The sequence below is a fragment of the Ascaphus truei genome, chromosome 4 (genome assembly GCF_040206685.1).
Source record: "Ascaphus truei isolate aAscTru1 chromosome 4, aAscTru1.hap1, whole genome shotgun sequence".
Lineage (NCBI taxonomy): Eukaryota > Metazoa > Chordata > Amphibia > Anura > Ascaphidae > Ascaphus > Ascaphus truei.
This window is the reverse complement of record NC_134486.1, coordinates 68,121,723-68,149,583: the sequence shown is the minus strand read 5'-3', so window position 1 is coordinate 68,149,583 and position 27,861 is coordinate 68,121,723. Positions and strand designations below refer to the sequence as shown.

The 27,861-nt window shown below is 38.6% G+C and overlaps 1 protein-coding gene across 3 annotated transcripts in view; it reads left to right on the top strand.

The window, feature by feature from the left end:
• Positions 1-25,159, top strand: part of NAPB (NSF attachment protein beta) — a 39,238-nt gene extending 14,079 nt beyond the window's left edge. For 2 of the 3 annotated variants that reach the window (XM_075595993.1, XM_075595994.1), the window contains 8 exons: positions 4,001-4,047; positions 4,654-4,731; positions 12,175-12,230; positions 15,608-15,692; positions 16,676-16,780; positions 19,707-19,775; positions 21,039-21,089; positions 21,802-25,159. In XM_075595993.1, the coding sequence (XP_075452108.1) occupies positions 4,001-4,047; positions 4,654-4,731; positions 12,175-12,230; positions 15,608-15,692; positions 16,676-16,780; positions 19,707-19,775; positions 21,039-21,089; positions 21,802-21,906 (596 nt within the window). In that variant the 3' untranslated portion in view covers positions 21,907-25,159. The remainder of the gene's footprint in view (positions 1-4,000; positions 4,048-4,653; positions 4,732-12,174; positions 12,231-15,607; positions 15,693-16,675; positions 16,781-19,706; positions 19,776-21,038; positions 21,090-21,801) is intronic. The other variant, XM_075595995.1, reaches the window with a different exon arrangement.
• The last annotated feature ends 2,702 nt before the right edge of the window (positions 25,160-27,861 follow it).

Sequence of the window (27,861 nt, the reverse complement as noted above, 5' to 3'; positions counted from 1 at the left end):
TCTCACTGTGTGTGTGTGTGTCACTCTCACTGTGTGTGTGTGTGTGTCACTCTCACTGTGTGTGTGTGTCACTCACTGTGTGTGTCACTCTCACTGTGTGTGTGTGTGTGTGTCACTCTCACTGTGTGTGTGTGTGTCACTCTCACTATGTGTGTGTGTGTCACTGTCTGTCACGGTCACTGTGTTTGTTTGTCACTGTGTTTGTGTGTCACTGTCTGTGTGTGGCAGCAACCGCCTGAGGTGATTAAGGACCTGAGTATCACCAGGGCGGCGCGGGTAAGCAGCGCTCCGGGGGGGAGAGGGTATAAGAGGAGTGGGGGATGCGGGGGGGGAAGGGGTATAAGAGTGGGGGGGAGGGGGTATAAGAGGCTTGGGGGATAGAAGAACGAGTCTGCGGTGGGAGAGACACCTCACTACTGCCTCTCCTCCTCCTCCCCACACCGGGCAGCAGTTGTGGAGGGTACCTGCTCCGATCTCCCCCTGCTCCGCCCCTCCCCTCTCCCCCCGTGCACTTACGCGGCCCTCCTCCCCACACCGGGTAGCAGTTGTGGAGGAGGGCACCTGCTCCGATTCCCCCTGCTCAGATTTCCCCCCCCCTTGCGCACTTACACGGTCCTCCTCCTCCCCACACCGAGAAGCAGTTGCGGAGGGCACCTGCTCCGACCCCCCCCCCCAATCAGATTTCCCTCCCCCTGTGTGTGTCAGAGAGTGTGTGTGTGCGTCTGAGAGAGTGTGTCTGAGCGAGTGTGTGTGTGTCTGAGCGAGTGTGTGTGTGAGTCTGAGCAAGTGTGTGTGTGTGTCTGAGAGAGAGAGAGGGAGAGTGTGTGTCTGAGAGAGAGGGAGAGTGTGTGTCTGAGAGAGAGGGAGAGTGTGTCTGAGAGAGAGAGTGAGAGTGTGTGTCTGAGAGAGAGAGGGAGAGTGTGTGTCTGAGAGAGAGAGGGAGAGTGTGTGTCTGAGAGAGAGAGGGAGAGTGTGTGTCTGAGAGAGAGAGGGAGAGTGTGTGTCTGAGAGAGAGGGAGAGTGTGTGAGAGAGAGGGAGAGTGTGTGTCTGAGAGAGAGAGGGAGAGTGTGTGTCTGAGAGAGAGAGGGTGTCAGAGAGAGAGAGGGTCTGACAGTCAGAGTGGGTCTGAGAGTGAGAGAGTGGGTCTGAGAGTGAGAGAGTGGGTCTGAGAGTGAGAGAGTGGGTCTGAGAGTGAGAGAGTGGGTCTGAGCGTGAGAGAGTGGGTCTGAGAGTGAGAGAGTGGGTCTGAGAGTGAGAGAGTGGGTCTGAGAGTGAGAGAGTGGGTCTGAGAGTGAGAGAGTGGGTCTGAGAGTGAGAGAGTGGGTCTGAGAGTGAGAGAGTGGGTCTGAGAGTGAGAGAGTGGGTCTGAGAGTGAGAGAGTGGGTCTGAGAGTGAGAGAGTGGGTCTGAGAGTGAGAGAGTGAGTCAGAGAGTGGGTCTGAGAGTCAGAGAGTGGGTCTGAGAGTCAGAGAGTGGGTCTGAGAGTCAGAGAGTGGGTCTGAGAGTCAGAGAGTGGGTCTGAGAGTCAGAGAGTGGGTCTGAGAGTCAGAGAGTGGGTCTGAGAGTCAGAGAGTGGGTCTGAGAGTCAGAGAGTGGGTCTGAGAGTCAGAGAGTCTGAGAGTCTGAGAGGGAGTGTGTGTGTGTGTGTGTCTGAGCGGGAGAGTGTGTGTGTCTGAGCGAGAGAGGGAGAGTGTGTGTCTGAGAGAGGGAGAGCGTGTGTCTGAGAGAGGGAGAGCGTGAGCGTGTGTCTGAGAGAGGGAGAGCGAGAGCGTGTGTCTGAGAGAGGGAGAGGGAGAGCGTGTGTCTGAGAGAGGGAGAGGGAGAGCGTGTGTCTGAGAGAGGGAGAGGGAGAGCGTGTGTCTGAGAGAGGGAGAGGGAGAGCGTGTGTCTGAGAGAGGGAGAGGGAGAGCGTGTGTCTGAGAGAGGGAGAGGGAGAGCGTGTGTCTGAGAGAGGGAGAGGGAGAGCGTGTGTCTGAGAGAGGGAGAGGGAGAGCGTGTGTCTGAGAGAGGGAGAGGGAGAGCGTGTGTCTGAGAGAGGGAGAGGGAGAGCGTGTGTCTGAGAGAGGGAGAGGGAGAGCGTGGGTCTGAGAGAGGGAGAGGGAGAGCGTGGGTCTGAGAGAGGGAGAGGGAGAGCGTGGGTCTGAGAGAGGGAGAGCGTGGGTCTGAGAGAGGGAGAGCGTGGGTCTGAGAGAGGGAGAGCGTGGGTCTGAGAGAGGGAGAGCGTGGGTCTGAGAGAGGGAGAGCGTGGGTCTGAGAGAGGGAGAGCGTGGGTCTGAGAGAGGGAGAGCGTGGGTCTGAGAGAGGGAGAGCGTGGGTCTGAGAGAGGGAGAGCGTGGGTCTGAGAGAGCGTGGGTCTGAGAGAGCGTGGGTCTGAGAGAGCGTGGGTCTGAGAGAGCGTGGGTCTGAGAGAGCGTGGGTCTGAGAGAGCGTGGGTCTGAGAGAGCGTGGGTCTGAGAGAGCGTGGGTCTGAGAGAGCGTGGGTCTGAGGGTCTGAGAGAGAGTGGGTCTGAGGGTCTGAGAGAGAGAGAGTGGGTCTGATTTCCCTACCCCCTGCCCGATTTCTGTGTGTGTGCACGTGTGCATTTGCGTGTGCACAGACACCAACCCACAGTCAGTCACCCAAAGAGAAGCAGTTCCAGCCATCACATTAGTGGTGAGTTCATTAAATGTTTCACCAAATACAGCAGGCTAATTTTTAAGTTGATAATTTTGGATGGCCCTCGAATGATTTTATAAATATCAAAATGGCCCTTGGCAGAAAAAAGGTTCCCCACCCCTGCTCTATGTTTCAAGCACTTTAGCACATGTTTAGCACATGTTTAGCACATGTTTAGCACATGTTTAGCACATGTTTCAAGCACTTTAGTAATGCAGAGCAAAAACGCGCAGGCCAAAAAAAGTCCTATTTTCAGAATGGGCTTTTCCCCCTTTCCTTAATTGAGGTGTAAACGTGTTTCAGTTTGCATTGTGACCATTTGATTGGGGTTTCAGGCAACAGGGTCCTTATTCATATGAATGGAGCTGATATCTTCCTGATCAAAGGGGAGATGGCTTTGCAGCATATTGAATGGGGTCAAGGAGTCCCCAGTGCCATTCATTTCGGATATGTGTTGTCTTTGTTGCCAGAGTCTAGCGGTTCGTCACAGGTCCTTATTGCGTTTAGGTGGTTACAATAATTGTTTGCATTAAACATACGTGTATACTGTATACTTCACAGGACAGCTTAATTACATTTGTGTTGGTTAATTTCAGTGTTTACCACAAAACAGATCAGCAATCAGTTCAAAGTATAATTAACCCTTGATTCACTTTGTTGATTTTAAAAAGTGCATTAATACTTTCAGCAGTGATACTTGGGTTTATTTTCTCATGTTGTTGGACTTTCAAAATACCCGATTATAAATTTGTATACTTGTGAACATTAATAAAATGTCTGCTGTTTTTAAATAAATCAAATAATATCAGTCAATTGCAATAAAAATTGTAAATAAATATGATCTAGATTTATAAAAAAAAAAAAAAAAAAAATCTGGCTTCTTTAGAGGCTCTAGATTAACTTGTCAGACTTGACTTTTGCAATCAATAAGACAGCACATTAGAAAAAATCTCAAACGTATGTATTGAGATTCATAAAAATACCTCATTACATGAGAATTACAAAATGGAGACTGTAGCAGAGGTGTAAATACATAGCCATGACTTCTCCGTGACAAGCCTCTTTATTAAGCTTAAATTAATTTGTCCTTTTGTGCCTTGTTGATTGTGTGGGCGTATATAAATATATTTATAGCACCTCTGATATTATAGCTCTTGTGTTTTTTTTTTTCAATTTCCTTTCTATTTTATTTCTTTTTTTGCACGGGGGTCTTTCAATTTTTTGTTGCCTTTTGCAATATTTGATATGTTATTAATGTGTAACTAAGGTTATAAGTCATCCAAAGATCTGATGTATCAGTGGTTAATTAGGTGTTTGTTTTTCATTATCTTAAATGCAAATCAGAGGCCATCAACTGTTTAAATGCAGCCATCGATATTTACACAGATATGGTAAGGAATCCTTTTCAAAGGAAACCATCTTTTCAAAACTCATTTTACTTTGCATCAGTGTATAGTGCGGTATAAATGGTAAGAAATATAGGGAATTCTGTTTCAATGATCATTTTAATTTTGCATGATATTTAGAGCGTTTACTATGGTTCTAGATGTAATTATTTCCCATTAACAAGGAAACTTAGATGTGTTGTGAGCTATCTGATTATGAGCATTTTTTAGTTGTCAATCTTCATCTTGAGAGGATAAAATAAAATCCTTTAAGGAGCATGAATTACTTTCCGCCCATTTCAAAACCTTTGTTTTAAACATTTTTAACATGCGTATATTGATCTTCACATTACAGAAATAATCAGAAATACCTAATTTGCATGCATTTAAAGCTGTTTTTATTTTGAAAAGTCTTTTCAAAATTTTCTTTTAAATGAACCTCAGGCTAGTTCCTGTGATTAGTGATTTTATACAAGGAAATCTGTAAAACATGGTTGATGGGATTACAAACATGAGGAAACTTTCACTGTAGACCATAACATTGCCTTATTGTGGTTGGCAACAAATATGTATGTTATACTGACATGAATTGCCTTATTTTCTTCTTGACAGGGAAGGTTTACAATTGCAGCAAAGCATCACATCACAATTGCAGAAATTTATGAAACAGAGCTAGTAGACATTGAGAAGGTAAGATCCTAACTGCATATTAAAGCTGCAGACCAAGCAATATCCTACTTTTTATTTATTTTTAATCAGTTCTGTACTATTAGAAAATACTTGTAGCATTTTGTTTTCAAACAACTCTGAATTACATTTTTAATGTATTATAATGTATCACACATTTGTTTCTATAGCAACCATTTACAAAGTCACATCCCCTTCGTCTTCTGAAACAGGCTCAACCCTTTTTGAGCCCTGCCCTCTCTAGCAGTGAACCAATTGTATCTAGTGACTGCCTGGTCACATGATCTTCCCCACAGAACTTTGCATCTTTGGTTTTCTTTTGCTGCACTGACAGCTCTTTAGTGAACCCCCGAGTCAAATCTGCGCCGATCGATTGGCAACTTAGCTGAATACTTATTGTGTGAATTGTATTGATGCACATAATAAAAGTGGGGGGAAAACAGCAGCTTAGACTGCTGCTTTAACATCACAGTATGCATAAACGGAATTACGTATTGATGTTCTATAGTTAGTATTGTTTTCTATGTATGAAATATTGAACACTATTTTTAACTTCAGTTTTGTAAAGTATAGCATTGGAAATTAGCCATGTGATTATATTTTATTCAGTATCACTCGAAGAACAAATGTTAGGCGTAATGTTTTATTTTGACTAGTGTTTCCTATACTTTTTTGTGCACTGCTACTTGTCTAATTTTTTGAAAACTAATTCCATTCAAGGGCCGCATTTACAGTATATCAAAACATGAACGCAGACAATGAGCATACACAATTGCCTTCTCCCTTAGGTAAGAATAGAGTGCCAGTTAAGGTGCTTTGAACACATTTTTGATAAGTATACATCAAATCAGTTGAGGGAGGAATGGAATGGAACGGCAAAATAATTGATGAGGGAGGAATTGGTTGAGACACAAAACTAGGTGAAGGAAAGGATGGGATAAGTGAACCAGGCCAGTGAGAGTTTTGGGCTTGAAAATCTGAAACAGGACATACTTGAAAACGAGCGGTAACTGTCCGTGTATTACTTCCTGGTAAAACATTTGATAAATAATGTATTCTGAAGTAATCTGATCTGGCTTTGCTCATATGACTTCAAAAGATTTAAAATTGTTAGCAACGCGCATACTTAAAGCAGCAGCCCCCTAACTAGACTTTATTTTTTTTACACCGGATTGCACCCGGGTCGACCTCCTTAGCTGAAAAACGCTATGTGCAATTCCTGAGATACTGGTGAAATTACTGGTATTTTTTCTTGTTGTTGTTGTGTTTTTTTTTTTAAAGGGGGATTTAAATGGCCGTCCAGTAGGAAACCGCAACCGGACATTGTGACTTCCTATTGTCCTGAGATTTGACGGCCATTTTATTTCTCCTGGATGAAGATTGAAATCCAGTAACTTCATCAGTAACCATCTTGTTGGGAGGTCCGTGGACCCAGCCCAGTTTAGCTCTGGGAACGCTTGGTTATCACCCTGTTAAAAAAAAAAGTAAGGGGGAGATTGTTGCAGTCCCACATAAAAAGTATATATATATTGGATTATAATATAAGCACATTCAGCCTTCAATAAATAATTAAAATAAAATGTGTAGTGAGTGCAAAATCTATGAGAATAAAAGAGGACAAAATAACATAGCATATGTATTCAAAGACAACCATGTCTCAACCAAGTGTTGAAACATGTACTTAATGTATCAGGATCGCAGTGATTATCGGCTGACGGATACAGTATACTGTATCATATAGTCACTAGGGGGCAATGTGTAGTAACCGTTATATAACAGTAAAAGGAGGGCACATGCATCTCCAGTATGAGGTCACAGCCATTCCAGCTGTAACTCCCATTGCCTTGAATGGGAGTAAGTCCATGCTGAAACTGGTGCGATAACCTGCACCTGATGCGTGTGCCCCAATGTCAAAAAAAGACACTGGCATGGGGAACAAAGCATGTATACACAAAAGATGCAAACACAGAGAAGGTAGCGCTATCTATATATAATATTATACCCTAATGGGAGGAATAACCTCACATAGGGGGCTGCCTAAATACTAAAACTGACCCCCTGGTCAGATCACAAAACAGAAAAAGAATATAGTATTAAAAAGGCGCCGACATGAAAAGGATATATTCACCAACAAGGAAAAACCGATATGGATTCCAGACGGTAGAGTTGTGCTTAAAGAAAATACAAAAAAACACAAAACATAGTGTAATACTGCAGATACAAAACAACATACAATGTAACATTAATATTAAAGAAATAATATATCAGCTGAGATCAAGGGTGATGGGATAGGAAAACATTTAATAAAATGGATTTAAAATACTAGACATAAAATACATATACAAATAATATACACAATAAAAATATTGATGGACAATAAGTATGGGACAAGTGATCAGCTACACCAGGTGGAGTGCCCACTCACCGGACGAAGAATATAAACAGGCGGTGGATATATCCGAGAGTATCCCCTCTCTTACAGGTTACACAGCTACTGCACCGGGATCTGCAACAGGAAGATAGCTGCACACATCAGACCGCGTGCATTCGCCTTCCCCTGGCACTCGTTCCTCCTCGCAGCTGATGGTAGTTGGAACGCAGCAGACCAGCAAGGATCACACAGCCATTGCACCGGGTAGAGGCCAAGATGGCGACTGCACACGCTGGGATGCGCGTGCTCACTTCCCCTTAGCACTCCTCCCTCCTCGCGGCTGATGACAAGTACACCGCAACAGATTCGCGTTGTTCCTTAGTGCAAGCCGATGAACAGCTGATTCGTCACGGCACTTGGAGTAACTCAGGCGTAGCTTCTATGTCCCAACAAATTAACCCTACGCGTTTCGAGAGCGAGCTGCTCTCTTCCTCAGGGGTTCTGCAAATGTGTCCCATAGTGTCCTTTTTATAGGAGTCCAAATTAAGTCCAATAATCACCCTGATTAATTTGTTGCACATGCGCAATGGATGATATATAAAAAACAATGTCTATTTGTCTGCACATGCGCAGTAAGGCTTAATAGCAACAAATAATTAAACACAATGTTAAAATAACGGTCTCAGCTGATAAAACAAAATATAACAACAATACTGTAGTGGGTGTTTCAAATAAATATAAGCACTATAAATGATGTGCTGTGATTTTGTGACAAATAAATTTATAAATAAATATAAGAAAATTCTAAATTTAACTATATGGTGTATGCTATGAATATATGTGATACTATAAGGAGATTCTAAACTGTGTGTGCAGTAGTGTATATATAAAAATGTGACTATTTATTATGTAAGTGATGATGGAAATGAATACAGGGGTGTATAAATACTATACTAGAAATAATTAAAGTGACATGTGGTATTCTAATGATAATAATCTAAATGTATTTTTTAAAAATATTATATATAGTGTTCTTTGGTGCGAATATAATTAATGTTAAAAATAAATTTTGAAAAAGTGACAATAATGAAATATATAATTAATTTATTAATTAATTACTTTGTGATATTATAATATAATCTTTATAGTATGTGCATAATGATGTTAAATAAAATTTGGTATATTATAATATAAATGTGATATGTGCTTATAAAGTGTACTTTCTACATAACATACAATTAACATTTATATTTTGGTACATATTCGAGACAATAATTCATATTACAATTAAAGTTAAATTTATCTGGAATCCATAATTTATACAATGAAAATTATTATTATTTTAATCTCAACCATTAATATGACAGAAAAGAACTGAACAAAATGGACAAATGACTACTTAGTTTAATTTACCAAAAAGGATTTTAAATCGAAGTCAACGTTGAGGCCTAGTGGGGACAGTGTCCTGAGTTCGTATATCCAATAGGACTCACGTCTTCCCAGTTGGCTCACAGCGTTTCCTCCTCTCCAATTTGGAGTGATAGTTTCAATTGCCATACATTTCAAACCAGTCGGATCTTGGTTGTGCACTTGCTGAAAATGATGCGATACGTTGTGCGTTGTTAACCCTCTCCTGATGTTGTATATATGTTCATATATGCGTCTTTGGACAGGTCTAGTAGTCATACCCACATATTGCAGACCACACGGGCATTCCAATAGATAAACTACAAATGAACTTTTACAAGTGATGTGTTGTTGAATTTTATAATTTTTTGATGTCTTATTAGATGAGTAGTTGGATGTTTTAATGCTAAATTTACACGCAGTACACCTATGACATGGGAAATATCCTTTATTTGTGACAATATTACGTAACTTGGTTTGTAAAGATGGGCAGCTGGGGGCTAGTCTGCGTCCGATATTCGGTGCTTTAGTAAATACAATCTGAGGATGTTCAGGCAAAATACCCTCAAGTTCTTTATCTTTTTTGAGGATGGGCCAATATTTTTTAAATATTTTCCTTATATTTGGTGCCATCTGATTGTATTGTGTTATGAAGCTAAGATTAGCAGATTTAGTCGTATCTTTTTTCTTATATTTTAAAAGATTAGATCTTTCCATGGCTGCCACTTCTGTTATCGTTTTGTCAAGATCTTTAGAGGAATATTCCCTTTCCAGAAATTTATTTTTTAAATCTTTAGCTTGATTTTGGAATGTTTCGGCACATGAACTATTTCTTTTTAATCTAATAAATTGTCCTTTTGGTATGTTTTTAACCCAAGATGGGTTATGGTGACTGCGTGCATGGAGATAATTATTTGCCTGTACTGGTTTAAAGTAAGTACGAGTTTCTATTTGATCATTGAGAGCCGTGATGAGTAAATCTAGATATTCTATGGATGTTGGACTAGAATTAAAAGTGAATGTCAAATTATATGTGTTGTTGTTCATGTATTGTTTAAATAATTCTAAGTGCTCTAATGTGCCTGACCATATAAAAATAATGTCATCTATGTAGCGCCGCCATAGGACCAAATTCGCTCCAAAAGGGCAACTGGACCATATATGATGTTCCTCCCAGTTGCCCATAAATAAATTTGCGTAACTAGGAGCGAATTTGGTACCCATGGCGGTGCCACATACCTGTAAATAATACTGTGACATAAAATTAAAAAAGTTGTGATTTAAGATAAATTGAATACCTAAAATAATAAATGTTTTTTGATCTGTGGACAATGTTAGATCTTTATCTAATGTATCAGATATGGCTTTACATCCCTGTGTATGGTTAATAACTGTGTATAAAGAACTAACATCAGCTGTGACAAAATAATAATGTGACTTCCATTGGATGTCGTTAAGGGTCTGCAATATGTGGGTAGTGTCCCTTACATAGGAGGGCAACTGCACAACGTATGTTTGTAATTTATTGTCAATATATTGGGATAAATGTGAAGTTAAAGATTGAATTCCCGATATTATCGGACGGCCGGGGGGATATTCTAAATTCTTATGAATCTTGGGTATGATATAAAACAAAGGAATACGTGGGTGCAGATTATAAAGAAAATCAAACTCTTGTTTTGTGATGATTTGTTGGTCTAAACCTTTTTGGAGGAGCTTACAGAGTGATTGTTGATACTGAATAGTGGGGTCTGAGGGGAGGGGTTGGTAGGTGGACACATCTCCCAGAATCCTAAGAGATTCTTCGATATAATATGATTTGTCCATAATGACCAACCCCCCCCCCCTTGTCAGCAGGTTTTATAATAATCGCATCATTTTCCTCAAGTGCACGTAGGATGTTTTTATCATCCCCACTGAGATTATCATGTTTGATTTTGAAATTACGGCTTTGAACCTCAATATCATCAGTGACCATTTGGGCAAATGTATCCACAAACTATAAAGATTATATTATAATATCACAAAGTAATTAATTAATAAATTAATTATATATTTCATTATTGTCACTTTTTCAAAATTTATTTTTAACATTAATTATATTCGCACCAAAGAACACTATATATAATATTTTTAAAAAATACATTTAGATTATTATCATTAGAATACCACATGTCACTTTAATTATTTCTAGTATAGTATTTATACACCCCTGTATTCATTTCCATCATCACTTACATAATAGTCACATTTTTATATATACACTACTGCACACACAGTTTAGAATCTCCTTATAGTATCACATATATTCATAGCATACACCATATAGTTAAATTTAGAATTTTCTTATATTTATTTATAAATTTATTTGTCACAAAATCACAGCACATCATTTATAGTGCTTATATTTATTTGAAACACCCACTACAGTATTGTTGTTATATTTTGTTTTATCAGCTGAGACCGTTATTTTAACATTGTGTTTAATTATTTGTTGCTATTAAGCCTTACTGCGCATGTGCAGACAAATAGACATTGTTTTTTATATATCATCCATTGCGCATGTGCAACAAATTAATCAGGGTGATTATTGGACTTAATTTGGACTCCTATAAAAAGGACACTATGGGACACATTTGCAGAACCCCTGAGGAAGAGAGCAGCTCGCTCTCGAAACGCGTAGGGTTAATTTGTTGGGACATAGAAGCTACGCCTGAGTTACTCCAAGTGCCGTGACGAATCAGCTGTTCATCGGCTTGCACTAAGGAACAACGCAAATCTGTTGCGGTGTACTTGTCATCAGCCGCGAGGAGGGAGGAGTGCTAAGGGGAAGTGAGCACGCGCATCCCAGCGTGTGCAGTCGCCATCTTGGCCTCTACCCGGTGCAATGGCTGTGTGATCCTTGCTGGTCTGCTGCGTTCCAACTACCATCAGCTGCGAGGAGGAACGAGTGCCAGGGGAAGGCGAATGCACGCGGTCTGATGTGTGCAGCTATCTTCCTGTTGCAGATCCCGGTGCAGTAGCTGTGTAACCTGTAAGAGAGGGGATACTCTCGGATATATCCACCGCCTGTTTATATTCTTCGTCCGGTGAGTGGGCACTCCACCTGGTGTAGCTGATCACTTGTCCCATACTTATTGTCCATCAATATTTTTATTGTGTATATTATTTGTATATGTATTTTATGTCTAGTATTTTAAATCCATTTTATTAAATGTTTTCCTATCCCATCACCCTTGATCTCAGCTGATATATTATTTCTTTAATATTAATGTTACATTGTATGTTGTTTTGTATCTGCAGTATTACACTATGTTTTGTGTTTTTTTGTATTTTCTTTAAGCACAACTCTACCGTCTGGAATCCATATCGGTTTTTCCTTGTTGGTGAATATATCCTTTTCATGTCGGCGCCTTTTTAATACTATATTCTTTTTATGTATACACAAAAGACAAGGTCTGTACAAAAAGCAAGCACATGTCAGTGGGGTGCTGCACAAGGCTAGCGACAAAAGGTGGACAAAGTGAAGCAAAAAGTACTTGCAAACTGTGAGAGTTTATCTTTACTCGAATCTGACCAAGTTTCTTTTTCAATGTAAACCTTTTTTTCTTAGTGTTGGTAGCCATTAAAGATGACCTCTTCAAAGTATGTGTTTTATCCCTCTCTAGGCAATTGCACATTATGAGCAATCAGCGGATTACTATAAGGGAGAAGAGTCGAACAGGCAAGTTTCTTAAATCTGTTTTTTTTTTTTTTTAATTTATTATATTGTGTTATTTCTTTATAATGAATTAAAATCGAATGTCCTGGCACAACAGGGGTCTGCTGAACATGATCGGGCCTGCTGGGGAACAGAGGAGGACTCCTATTCCGTTCCTTCATTAGAGAACAGTATCCTTTGGCACTCAAACTCTGACCAAAGTCAAATAGACATTTCAAGTCTTTTTAACGAAGCAGGCATAATACACAACGAGGAAATCCCTGTACGTGTTTATACCTGAAGAGATTTTACCGAAACATTGTGCATTATGTCTGCATCATTAAAAAGACCGGAAATGTCTATTTGACTTTTGTCAGATTTTTTGAGTGCCACATTTCTGCAGGGATTCTCGCTTTCCTACTAGAGCACCAACCACCATTTTGAAAGGAGTGCAGTGCGCCTGCCATCTTTAGATCCTATTCCGTTCCATCATCAGTGACGATCACGATTGCTCCTGAGGAGCGGCTAAGGGATCTCCGTGCCAGAGTGTCTGTGGCACGCTGGCACTCCCACACGCAAAGGGTTAATGCAGGGCGCCTCACTTTGAAAAAGGTGAACTGACGAAACTGAAACCATCAAGGGGCACATCAGATTTACCACTGACATTTTTGTAGAGCAGATTAATTTTTAAATTGTTGCATCTGTTTTTTCTAACAACTCATTTATAAGTTGAGATAATTTTGCATCCGTATTACTGTGCAGATGGCTTGAGCACCCAGGACACAGATGTTTTTATCGTGCTTTACACATGGCCGTCTTGAATTGACCTTCCAAACATTGCACAAGTAGTCACATGTACATTTTGGTAAACTATACAAAGATTTCAATGTTCTGAAGTGGAGAAACCAGTGATATAGCTGTATATGTTCTTCTGTCGGTATCCTCATTATAATCTGTATTTGCCAATTTATGTTAAACAGGATATACATATAAATTCTACATTAGGGGAAATACAATCTGTTGTGATGACTTTTAAATGTACATTGTCTTGTATCAATGGACTTCAAAACATTATTTGCAGTATGGTTTGCTACTCTATATAAGGGGCAGGGTTATAGGTTCATACACCACTGTTTGATTCATAAATTGACCTGGAAAGGTCAAAGTCTCTTGGAAAATCATACTATGCATCTTAATTATATTTGACATTTTGCAAATGCTTATGAGACTCATAAAACACTTATTGATTCATTTTTTTTTTAATCACATAGTACAAAGCCTTAGCAGCCTTGTTCATTTGGAAGAACTATAGATTCACATGAGCTGAGTAGAAATGATTTCTTCTGAATTGTTGGTCCATTACAAGGTGTCACGTGCGGCACACCTGTGAGCACGAGACCTGCACACGGGACAAGGGTTAATACACAGCTCGCAAGCTGTCCCACTTTTGACCTCTGCAAATGTCCCTCAAATGAGTAATATCTCCCCTAAATTCGCCCCCATATACTACCTGTCACGAACAGCACACAAGTGAGCACGTGACATAGATCGGCAACCAAGGTTAATACACACGGCTACTCTAGCCAACTCGTCTTTCTCCTCTGCAAAGGTACCTCCAATGAGTTAATATATTAACCCGTTACTCAATTGCAATCATATCTAAAAGCTTCCACCACCAAAAAGATGCAAAAATATGTAATTAATAAATCTGCCAGGGTCTCATGCCCCTGTTTGATAGAAAAAACTATGCACTTAAAGCTGCAGTTCAGTCAATATCCTGCATGTGTGTTTTTTTTTAATAAATCAGTTCTGTAGTAAGAAAAAATACTTTTAGCATTTTCTGTTTTTAAAAAAACAACTTTGAAAGACCAATTTTCTTGTATTCTATTTTAACAGCCATTTGCTAAGGCACTGCCCCTTCATGTCCTGTCACAAGCCCTGGCACACCCCTTTGTCAGCCCTGCCCTCCCTCTAGCACATGTCAGTGCAGGAGTGCTCATGAATATTCATGAGCTTCCACTGAGAGATAGAAGCAGAAGAAAAACAGATCCCTTCACTAATTATGTCACCAAATTTCGCCTATCAATACATGGAGAACGAATTGACCTGCAGCTATACAGTTCTTTAGGTAATTAGAGATTGCACAAATAAAACTATTGAAGTAAAAAAAAAAAAAAATAAAAAAAAAAAGACTGAATTGCAGCTTTAACACACACATCTGTTGTAGCAAAATGTGTCTGAATATGTAAATACTCTTTCCAGGGCATGCTTAAGCTCATTCAGATTGCAAAACATCACTTATTAAATGTTTTAATATATTTAAAAATACAGTGCTTAGATGACAGAAAAGGAATTACAAGAACACACAGTTACAATAAATGCAGAACAGTTTTTTCAAAATAAAAGGATTCAACAGAAAACCCTATGCATTACCATATGTCATAGGTTTTCTCCCAGTGTTTGGTCAAAACACACCTCTGTTGAAATCTGATTTTCATAATCGGTGATAAGACTTATATCCTATTTTTCCCCTATTGAAAAAACATAAACTCAACCGGTCGTAAATCAGCTGCGAGATTGACAGTTTTATTACATAGTAAAAAAATCTCCTACAAAAACTACGTTTAAACTTCCCCTCAGTATATAAACGTACTCATAACTTTCCTTCTGTAATACTTACACACACGTGAGCTACATCCAATAGATTTAGACGATTATGGTAGAGGCAATGAGACCAAGTATGACTATCCTTAATCCTAAATTTGAGTGAAACATGGAAATCTGTCCCTTATTACCTCTTAACCATGCAGTGTGTGGTCTTTTTACATGCCACTCTGTGACACGATTACAGGTTTGTAACTCTTAGTAGGTACAGTACTCGACGTCACATGATATTCTCATTTTTAATAAAGTCCTTCAATGAGGGCATAACCTGTGGGCCACCTTTCTCTGGAATGTACCAGTAATTATCCACAAACCGTGAGTTTGCTTTGAGGCTGGTAGTCTGCTTTGTGTAGCGTTTACGACCTTGTAAACCCACATGTCCCTTTTAGTGGGCTCTCCAGGATAGTGCCCAACCCCCCCCACCCCCCCCCAATTAAGTTGTTTTGAAGCCCAGCACAAGCCTGGACCTGTCATAAACCTAATATATTGTATTTTTAAACCCAAATCATTGCATCATTATCCTCTGAAGCACCAGGTGGATAAAAATACATAATATATTTTCTTAATTTTATTTATGATTAAATCCATGTTGCTATTGGTCAAATGTTCTATTTTTTTTGTTTTCTTTCTTCCCTCTGTGGAATAGTTTATTTTTTATTTTTAAATCTTGTTTATTTTTTATTTTTAAATCTTGTTTATTTTTTCATCGATCAACCATATGCATTTTAAAATTTTAGCTCTGCTAACAAGTGTCTGCTCAAGGTGGCGGCCTATGTGGCCCAACTGGAGCAGTATCAAAGGGCGATTGAAATATATGAACAGGTTAGTAATTTTTCTTACCACTTCATTTTAATGCATTTGAACATTGCACGGAAATTGTGAATGTTTTCTGCGGGGAACAACAATGATTTGGATCGGAACTCAAATACATTGGGAAGTATAAAAGAATGAAAAAAAGACTTACAGTTTCTGTGTAGCTGGATTCAACTCTTTTATTGCAGAATCCATTTATTTGAGACCCATTTTAACAAAAAAATAAATTAAAAAGGTGTGTTAGATTTAATCTAGACATCTACTGCTCTCTAGCACAGAAATGGCAATGTTTTAGGGTCCACGCCCTTTCCTCAGGCTGCATTCATCTATTTGACACATTGTGATTGTAAATAAAATGTTTACTAGGGAAATCTAATTCGGTCTTGGACTCCTGTCTCTCGCCTATCTGCATGTTCAAACTCTGTCAATGTCAGGTTAGTTGCTGAAATTCTATTTTTTTTAATCCATTACAATTGGTTTATAACTGTAATGATATGTTTATGAATAATAATGGGACTGCAATGGTATGCAATATTGTTAACAGTAAAAATGGAGATTATTCTTCTGAGAAAATCTTGAAACAAATCTTTTTATTCATTAGTCACTGAATTTAGGTGCCGGCAACTTCACATTGTAAGTGCACAGTTAAACAGCTCTACCTGGAAATAATATTTTTTTCCAGCATACTATATACCATTGAATCGAATTAATAACAATAATCCATTCCGATTTCAAAAAAATTATGCAGAGTTGTAGTATCCTTGTTGGTCCTGGAGAAGGTTGATGATATACACGCATTGTGTTTTTTAAAATGATCTAAATCTAGATGTGTAGACCTATACATCTGCACCTGTGTTAAGAAAATTTGTGAAAACAAAAACACCACATCTTGTAACAATGCATAATCAAAGTATTCAAGTTTTGTGTTTTTAATATATGCATTCCTTTGCTCTGTTTGTAAATCTGATACAAGGAGTTCTCATTTTGTCTAGGTTGGTACAAGTACAATGGATAATCCGTTGCTGAAGTATAGTGCAAAAGAATACTTCTTCAAAGCTGCACTATGCCATTTCATTGTAGATGAACTGAATGCTAAGGTAAAATATCTCTACTGGTACATCTTAATATTATTGCGTTTCTAATTTGAAATCTGTAAGGCGTTGTGTTTTTTTATTTTTATTTTTTCAGGGAAATTTGTTTTTTCCTCCCCTCCTTCTTTCTTTCTTTATTTTTTTTTCTTCTTCCCCTTTACAGTTATTTACAGAGTTATCTAATTCTAAAGTAATTGTACCATTGACACACAATGATATAGAGAGAACCTCGCTCAACCTAATTATGCAGGAGAGTTTAGTAGGAGGTAACTCGAAACAGAGCGTACTATAGACGTACACCAAAGATAAATCTTATAAATGGTGCACACCACAAAATATAAACTAGATAGTTGATTATATTTAAGAATTAACTTTTTTTATTAAAATGTGGTACAAAAATAAGGTACCCTAAAATATGGTAGGTTTGAGACATGACCATGCAATAAACAATACAAGATTAAAACTAAGAAGGTTAAATCCCTGAAGGCTCGTCCATCCAGATGCCGGTAGAAATCCTTCAGCAAGATGTGGCATACATCTTTCGTGGGGATTGGAGAAAGATTGATGATATTAACCACCTCACTAAATGCTACTTAATTAGTAATACTGATACGTCCTAATCAGAATAGGCACTGTGATTGGTAAATTTGGCTCAATGAGTTATAGAATCCATCAATCCCTATTCTAAGATGGCAAAGTGTAACAGATACAGTATCAGTCGTTCCTGTTGCAGTAATATTATTAACTCCCTCAGAGCCTGTTGCATGGTTAGTGATAATACCGTATCATAATCAGAATAGTCACTGTATTTGGGCAGTGGTGAAATTAGCTCAATGAGGTACAAGGTGCTTCAATCACTATTGTAATGTAACAAATGTAGCAGGCAAGTATCAGAATACCTATTGCGTGCACTGGGAAGGCACAATAATCAGTGTAAATTTCTAAACCAATATTGTGTTTGAACCACAGAGTAATTCATAATAGGTAGATGGATCATGTAATTTGCTTAAAATAGTGACCATTGGCTGTCAATTATTTCCCTCAGATGATACTTATTTAGGAGGCTGATCATTGATTGTTGGGAAAGTTTAATGTATACAAGTTGGATTTCATTGACTTCCCTGTGGGGTCATCTCTGCTGTTTTGGCATCTACCACTATTCTCCCTGCAGGGATTCCCTGTGCGCAGTTAGTAGGACCCGGCAGGGTTTTGTGTGCACACTAGAAGGGCATCCATTCAGTCAGTCTCCTGCTTTTTTTAGAGACATTTTGAATCGGATGCGGTCCCCGCTAATCGATCAGTTGCAAAACCTAAGAGAGACAATTCACTGGCTCCTTACTAGAGATTGTATCCATCACGGCACCTGAGATAAGGCCTCCCTTTTGCCTCGTTAGTTCGGAGGTATTTGCCTGTTGTAAATTGGTCAATCGGGGTTAACAAACCTGTTCATCTGAGTGTCTCGCTGTACAAACTACCTTACAATGCTAATATCTATTTTGTACTACAGTACAGGTATTCAAATAGCAAGTCTTAACGAGCTGCGGTTATTCTAGTGTATTAAACTTACACACCAATCAATGACCTTCCTAAATAAGTATAAGCTGAGGGAAATAATTGACAGCCAATGGTAGCTATTTTAAGCAAATTGCATGATTCATCTCATTATGAATTACTCTGTGTTTAAAGCTGCAGTTCAGTCAATATCCTGCATGTGTGTTTTTTTTAATAAATCAGTTCTGTAGTAAGAAAAAATACTTTTAGCATTTTCTGTTTTTAAAAAAACAACTTTGAAAGACCAATTTTCTTGTATTCTATTTTAACAGCCATTTGCTAAGGCACTGCCCCTTCATGTCCTGTCACAAGCCCTGGCACACCCCTTTGTCAGCACTGCCCTCCCTCTAGCACTTGTCAGTGCAGGAATGCTCATGAATATTCATGAGCTTCCACTGCCAGTCAAGCAGATTATAAACAAATCCCAGCTTTTAATATGTCACCAAATTTCGACCTATCAATACATGGAAAACGAATTGACCTGCAGCTATACAGTTCTTTAGCTAATTAGAGATTGCACACATAAAACTATTGAAGTAAAAAAATAAATGTAAAAAAAAAAGACTGAACTGCAGCTTTAAACGCATAATATTAGTATAGAAATTGATACTCTGATTATTGTGCCTTCCCAGTGCATGCTTCCGCAATAGTAATTCTGATTCTTGTCTGCTACATTTGTTACATTACAATAGTGGTTGAAGTGCCTTATATCTCATTGAGCTAATTCACCACTGCTCAATTACTGTGGCTATTCTGATTATGATACGGTATTATCACTAACCAATTAACAGGCTTTGAGGTGGTTAATAATATTACTGCTACAGGAAAGATTGATAGTGTATCTGTTACACTTTGCTATGTTACAATATAGTAGTGATTTTATGGGTTCTATAGCTCATTGAGCCAAATTTACCACTGTCCAATCATCAGTGCCTGATTATGACGTAACAGTATTACTAATTAAGTAGCATTTAGTGGTGGTTAACCTCATCAATTTTTCTCTGATCACTAGAAAAGATGTATGCCCTGTCCTGCTGAATGATTTATACCAGCATCTGGATGGACGAGCCTTCAGGGATTTAACCTTTTTTTACTTTTAGTCTTGTTTATTTCATGGTCCTGTCCTAGACCTACCATATTTTATGGTAAATCATTTTAGTACCACATTTTAATAAAAATTAATGATTAAATATCAACTATCCTGCAGTTTATATTTTGTGGTGTGCACCAGTTATAGGATTTGTCTTTGATATACGTCTACCTTACTGTTTTAAGTGTCCCATTGGTGTTGAATTAACAATGACCCATAATAAATGACTCATTGTTGATACAGTTCCATAAGAGTATAAGATCTGCAGCATGTCATGATACTGTTTTTCAGCTTGCAGTGGAGAAGTATGAAGAAATGTTTCCTGCGTTTTCAGATTCAAGGGAATGCAAATTATTAAAGGTCAGTGATTTGTCACAGGGTGTTATAGGGTTTATTTCTGCATCATTTTAACATTGTATGAAGTTCTGATACCTATGGAAATGTACTGTATATGGATTTTAGTGAGATTTCAGGGAGCGGATTTTGATGTATTAAAGCCGCAATCCTGTGAATTTATTATTATTATTATGTTTCCTGAGCTGAGAGATACCCCTTGGTTCTAGAGTGGGGATCCGAGGGCGGATCAGGGGACCACCAGGCAAACGTTTGAAACAAGATGGCCTGCCGGGGTCAGTGCTCACTCTGACGGTCGATAGAAAAGCTGTAATCTAATTGGGACATGACGGCACAGCTTTCAATTGGTGACATTTTTCGCCATGCTTTTAGTCCGCCGCCGTATTTGTAGTATTAGTGTGTCAAAATTGGTACAAAAAATTGAATATCTCTGGAAACTAGGGATTTGCAGGGGGGGGGGGGGGCATTAAAACCAATGAAGATAAAAAATTGGTGCTTTAATAGATGTTTACTTAATATAAAGAATGAAATGTGGAGTGAATGAATAAAGAGGGTGATTGCGCTGTGTTAGAAGGGGGATGAATGTGGTGTGTGTTTAGTAAAAGGGTGTGTATGATGTGTGAGGGTGGGTATGTTCGGTGTGTGCTTGTGAAAAGGATGCTCGTGTTGAACATAAACGCGGAGGGGATAAGTGAGGTCTGAAGAGCAGCATTGACCTGGGATTTAAAAAATTCTATTGAGGTGCCCCCGCTCAAAAAGGATGGAGAACCACTGATGTAATATGTCCCAGCTTTGTGGCTAAACTCTTCAGAGATAACTATTGCCATGACACCAGTAACATCCCAATTATTGTTTGTTTATTTTTTTTTTAATTGTAAAAACTCTGCTTTACCAGCAGAAATCATGGGACAATTATGAGTACAAGTAGCTTTTATTGCATTATTGTTAATGTACAAAAGTATGTAAATTTGAAACGCTTTCTTAAGTTTTTTTTTTCTTTTATCAATAATAATATAATAATAATTATTATTATTATGTAACAAATGGAGAAAGTAGATGCCATCAACGCAGAATGGCAAGTTTTAAACAAGCATTGTTTAACCCAGAAACATTTTGGAGATAAATGTAAAAGTGCTGAAATATACTTGTTTGTATTTGTTTGTCTGGTCATACACATGATTGATTGAAGTGCCGCACACAGTGAGATTCCGTGTGCTCGTCTATTTCATTTGTTTCTAGTGATAAACCTTGCCAACATTGTTTTTGCAGAAATTGCTTGAAGCTCATGAAGAACAGAACAATGAAGCATACACTGAAGCAGTAAGTAAACGAACACAAAGGTTATTTGTTCTAAACTATCTTGTTAAAGATTTTATGATTTTATTTATTTTGTTAAAACCATGCATCAAATAAAAAGAAAAAACAGTAGTATGGATGCAAGAAGGACCAGATTCTTATCTCCGCGTATGCAGATCAACTACAATTCACAGATCACTTGGGAGATTATAAACACAGACGTACAACATTTAGTGGTGGGTTAATGGATGTAATACTCAAATTTGTCTCATTTGTTCACAAAAATGTACAATCCTAGGATACCACCACATGTGGGACCTAGTTCCAAGCTTACTGCAACCTCTTCAACAAAGAAGGGAAACTTCTTTATCCAGTATATATATATTTTTTTTATACCCGTTTTCATTAGGTACGGCAGAGACGGGTTTTTAGCTTCGCCTTCCCAGATATCTATCCACCCCCGAGAGCTAGACTCCCCAAGTTCCTCCTCCCATTTGGGCATATGAGAGGTCCTTTATAAATTATTTTGAGATTGATAGCTGGATGTATAAAGTGGAGATCAATCCCCTTGTTAAGGAATCGGAATTAATGAATCTATCCATAGTTGTCTTATCCCTAAATATATTACCAGACTTTGAGCGATCTAAGAAAAAAATGTCATAGCTGAAGATGCCAAAAAAATATTCCTTTTTAAAAAAACTTTTTTTATTGGTTTATAATTTTATTTTTACCTTAGGTAAAGGAATTTGATTCGATATCTCGTTTGGATCAGTGGCTTACCACCATGTTACTTCGTATAAAGAAATCGATTCAAGGAGATGTTGATGGAGACCTTAAATGAGATGGAGAACAAGATGTTTGTGGGAAGCTGCCTGAGACTACTACTACACTACTGCTTTTTCTGCCCTGTTTTTTCTGTTTTCCTGCGGTTGTAGCTTTTACCTCTTCACTGCTAATGGCACCATTAATACACCACCGTGCCAAGTGTTACAGGGCTTCCAGCACTGCAAGGATATAATCTTCATATTTGTTACTTTAATATGAAGTAATGCATACTATTTTATAGTTTGGTAAAAAGATAAGCCGAGTTAAAAGGTGGCATGACATAAGCAGGCAACATAACTTTTTTTTTTTGGTTCAATGTATAATGAAATACAACTTTATCGTGTACATCAGCAAATGGAGGAAATTCGTAATTAAAATTACTTTTCCTCTTGCCCGTTTTTTGTTTGTTGTTTTAATAAATGCAGTTCCTTACATTTATGGAAATGCAGTTATCCAATCTGCCGATTGGTCGGCGAAGTATCTGCTTTCCAGGGCAAGCAATATGGCTGCCTATTTCAAGAGGAAGCAGTGTGGGTTCCTATATTGTTGCTATAGCAACGAAAGGACGCTTCATACATTAAAAATTCATTAGAAAGGTCATAGTGCGGGGAAAAAAAATGATATAACATATTTTTACTATTTATGGGCCATTTACATATGTTTGGGAGCAAACATTTTATTTTCAAAACGTACCAGTAAGGACTTTCATTTTTAGTAATAAGTAGTGGGAAGCATGTTGGACATTCCATTTATATAGAGGGCATTTTTTCTGGATGATTGAATTTATTGTATGTTTTTTTTTCTTCGCTGATTGTGGAATATTCATAGCGCCATCCAACCATTTAGCTCCATTGTGACTGTACTTTCACTGTTACAAATATGCATATACTGTATACACTCGCTTTGATATGTTCTCTTGCAGGAAAAATAATACTTTAACTATAAATATATGAACTGATTTTAACACACTTGAACGAGGTCTATCCTATTGAGATTGATAGCCAAGGAACCATTCCAGAAACTTGTTGTATGCAGAAATGCCTGCAGATTTATTCCTTGAATACTTGTTTTGCATGAGTTAACTAATCAAATAAAAGTAGTCACTTGCATTTTTCTTTGGTCAAGAGAGGGGGAGGAGAAGTGAGTACCTAATATTTCATTTTTGTCTGTTTATTACATTTACTTTTACTACATATCATTACTTAAAGGTTCAATGCTTGAGTATGAAGGATAGATTTGTAAAATATAAAGTACAGTAAGTAATTTAGAAAAGGTGGGCATTACAGGAAAGGGAAAATGTTTACAAGTCTCCCCGCTTCCCCTCCCCTCTGTCATTGTAACACCATTTCACATTGATATTGAGAGCTGGTGCATTATTGTTGCTTGCACAGCTTCACACATTACACACTTATTTTGTGTATGGTTTAAGTAATCGAAGCCTTACATGTGCCATTTTCCCTTCTACATAGAAGGTTGCTTAATGCCCCCAGAGCATTTACTATGGAAATGTTTTGTGTTTAAAAATACTTGTACAGAGGTGGCAGTTATTGCCCCCATTAACACTGGCGCATTATTTAATAGTAGTGCTATTTTGTGTGTTAACTTGTGTTACCAGGAGTAATAACATCTGCTGCATCTCTACTTGTGATTTTTATTTTTGTGTGTCAGCCGGCTACATATTAAACATTGCACAGTCGATAGTTAACATTTGTCCAGAGAAGGACTGCCCTTTGAAGGGCTATTGCTTGGCAGCGACGCTCCAAATTCATAAAAAAATATATTACATTTCTGTTTGTATGAACAAATTACTCATATAGTCTGATCTTGGCTTTCTTGTATTTGTCAGTGATTCGAAGCCATCATTCCTTACAAACCTGGTCAGCAGCCTAATTTGCCCAGGCAAATGTTGTATTAAGTGGGCGTGTCCCTTGGAATTTGCAATGCTGAATGTTAAGTTGGGCTATATTCCTTTTAGTTGACACAATATGGCATATTTCGGCAAAGTATACTAGTACTGCAGTTGTTTAGTAAACTGTAAATGTCCTTTTTGGTGTTGAATTGCAGGGGTGCGCAAACCGGGGTGGTGGACGGGAGATTTTTCTGGTGGGGCGCGGGCGGTTGCAGAGGTCCCGCGCTCCTCCCCAAGGCATTTGAATTAAATGCCGGGGGATCACGTGAGGCCTCTGCAACAATAAAACTTACCAGGATTCCACGGCAACGCGACCGCAAATGATGCCGCGGGGTCATGTGACATCACATGCGTCAAATGATGCCGCAGGTCATGTGACCGAACATCACATGACCCCGGAACGTCATTTGACGCAGCTGCAAGGTAGGAGGGGGGGGGGGTGCGATTTCCGGAGCAGGCCAGATAGGGTGGCGCAGCAGTAAATGTTTGCGCTAACCTGTTGTATGGAATGGAAATAATCAATACTGAAGTAAAAAAGGTAAACGGGTCATTATTCAACCCGTTTTCTTTTAAAAATGGATGGGCCAACTGCTTTCTATCTGCTGTCAAATTCGGTTTCTATGGAACTCGCACTGGCTGTATTTGCATATCTAGGGTTTAAACATTATTTTTTTTTAAATTACAAAATAAAATACAATTAAGATAGCTGAAAAAGGCTCAACAATGTTTGGTAAACACATGTAGGAATGGATATCTTTTGCTAGCTTTTTCTATTTTAAACATTGTAATGGGAAGTTGAAAGTATTTGTACTTCATCATTTTTTTTTTGTCATTTTCTTATGTTAACCTCATTAAAAAACAAAGCGAACTTTACATAAACTCAACATTTTCACATCACTTTCTTAGATTAGACAGATCACTCTTGGACTGCATATGCGCATAATTGTTAATTTTTGTGCAAGTTTTTGATTGTGGTTATTTTTAACTTGTCCAAAGATTTGAACACCGTGTTTCTGCATAGTTGTGAAAATATGCATTCTAATTTATTGTGTCAATGTAACAAAACCCAATAGGCACTAGTGTTTGTAGTCTTGTCTGTGGTCTTGTATATCTTACATTGAAGGTAAATAGACTTTGTGGGTGTAATGTGCGGTAGTGGATGGCATGCGTGTATCAATTATAATTGTTGTAATTCGTGGTGCCACAGTCGTCAAAATATGTAACATACAATCTGTCTTCCTTTTACGTGTACGAATATATGTAACCAATATATACAAAAAAAAAAACTGAGCAGGAAATTGATTTAATGTTTTCATTGTGTGAACATGTACAGTCAATAAAGTGACAATATGCAACAACATTGCTTTTGTTTTACTAAAGGATTAATGTTTCAAGACATTGCAGCACTTATTTTTGTAAAAGTGTAGATATCTAATTGTAATATGCAAAAGGAAGGGCAATCACAAAATAAACTCGGTCCAAGTATAGAAACTATTTTGATCTTGCAGAATCACGTAAATGTTGCCAAATCTGGTCATATCTATGCAATAGACACACATGGTAGGCACTTATAAATCATATAGCATTGCCAGATCATGTGTAAATTGACGGAACTCTATATACAATACAAACTGCACGATCTATGCATTTTTCAGATTGTAGCTGTCGTGCAGGAGATCTTGTTTCCTTTTTATAAAATTTGGTTCTGGATATTTAGATTACATACATCTCCCAGTAATTATGCCTGGATTTGGATAATACTAACATTAGCTGCACCTTTTTAATATGGCTGATGTACTTCAATATTTGAATTACACAAGGAATTTTACTTATTTAATTTTCTGTTTATTTTTTTTCTGAATTGTACATTTTGTCATCTATGCAAAATATAAGTCCCGGCGCTATAAATATCCAAGATACCGTGATCCAAATGATAGTCCCAGATGAAGGTTTCTGATGGATGGTATAGGATTATACACAGAGTCCCAGGGTGTGGTTAAATCCCTTTAGCGATGTCCGCAGTGATTCTGGGGAAACAGAAGAGATACACACCAATTGCGCAGTATGCAACTACTCTTGACCCCACTCAGAACCAACGGACAAAGAAACCCTACTTACAAGATGTTAAATTGTATATTCAAGGGAGAGAATCTGTAACTGTGTCTTGACTCCGCCTCAGTAGTTCACGGATCCCACGTGACCGGCAGCAGTGATTTCCTATTCCATGCAGCAAACAGCACTCACAGGGGACGCAAGCAAGGCATGTCCATGCAGGAACAGAGAGATGACACAATGGTGTAATATGTACACACTTTTAAAGTTTTTTATTAAACACAATTCACCCTCACTTACAATAGAAGGGGGATGACAATAAGACTCACGAATGCCGTCCGCGACTTGTCAACAGCCTGATGCACGCTTGAGAGCCCTCCTGAATGGCGATCTCTGCAACTCCCAAACCGATGACGTCAGCGGTAGGACGGTGCAGGGCGCTCTCACAGCATCAGTTGGACTATGGTGGCTGGACCGGCTCAAACACTAAGCTCCTCCCTACGCGTTTCGTGACTCTGCGTCACTTCCTCAGGGGATAGGGGAGCTTAGTGGGAGCAGTGTTTAAATACCCTTTCACAACAAGAGAGTCCACCCACAAAGGGGAGGTTCTGGACTTGATGACAATGGATATTGGTGTTAAGCAATTAGCAGCAATATGTACCTACTAGGAATGGCTGCTGGGATCAATTGCATTGTGGAGAACATGCTAATCATGCAAACATACATATTGTCATTGCATATATTTAAAACATATTGATTGTATAATTGCATTGTGGATGATATACTGATTGTAACACAAACATACATATTATTATATACCTGTTTAACATCCATAGGTATAACACAACGCATATACTGTTCTCACCTTGTTTAGAAATGGATAAGATGAAAAATAAAACTGATTAAAAATAAGAATTCTACGTGTCCTTTAAAAAAGCTGCCAAATCGAAATCAATATTTAAACCTAGGGGAGACAGAGTCCTAAGTGTGTAAATCCAGTAGCTTTCCCTTCTGGAAACTAGATTTAATCTGTCTCCCCCACGCCAAGTACCTTTTGGATTGTCAATGCCCATGCAGATTAACCCCTGTGGGTCCTGGTTGTGTTTTATTCTGAAATGATTTGAGACACTATGGGTCTCGAGGCCCCTCTTAATATTATACACGTGTTCAGCGAATCGTCGCTTAAGGGGCCTACCAGTGCGCCCCACATATTGCAACCCACATGGGCATTGCAAGAGGTACACACAGAAGTTGGTTTTACAATTAATAAATGTCTCAATTTCAAATTCCTTTTTAGTGACACTAGATATAAACGTTTTGGTTTTTACACTGTACTTACAGCCAATACAATTTTGACATGTATAATATCCCTTGAGGTCATTTAGCCAAGTTACATGGCGATCCCTGAGATTATCAATAGGACAGCTCGGAGCTAGAGAGGACTTCAGATTTCTAGCCCTTCTATAAACAATCTTGGGTTTGTCTGGGAGGCAGGTTTTTAATACGGGATCTCTTTGGAGGATACTCCAATACTTATTAAATGTTTTGGATATAACTGGAGCCAACCCACTATACTGGGTAATGAAAAAGGGAAATTTTTGTTCTGTCCCTTGCCCTGATGTAGTGGCTTTTTTTGTTATTAGAGTGGCTCTATCAATTTTGCTGACCTCTGTGATGGCCAAATCTAATTCACTACTTCTATATTCTCTATCCAAGAATTTCTCTTTGAGATCCTTAACCTGTTGCTGGTATACTGAGTCTTCCGAGCAATTTCTCTTAATTCGGAGTGCTTGGCCCTTGGGGATATTCTGAAGCCACCTAGGGTGATGGTGGCTTGATGCCAATAAATATGTATTGGCATCAACCTCTTTGTGGTAGGTCCTTGTGTGAATATTATTATCGACTATGTACAGGGTAAGGTCGAGGAAGTTTATAGTGGACTTGTGATGATTGAATGTGAACCTTAAGTTCCATGTATTGGTATTTAGATATTCTTGGAACTTTCCCAGT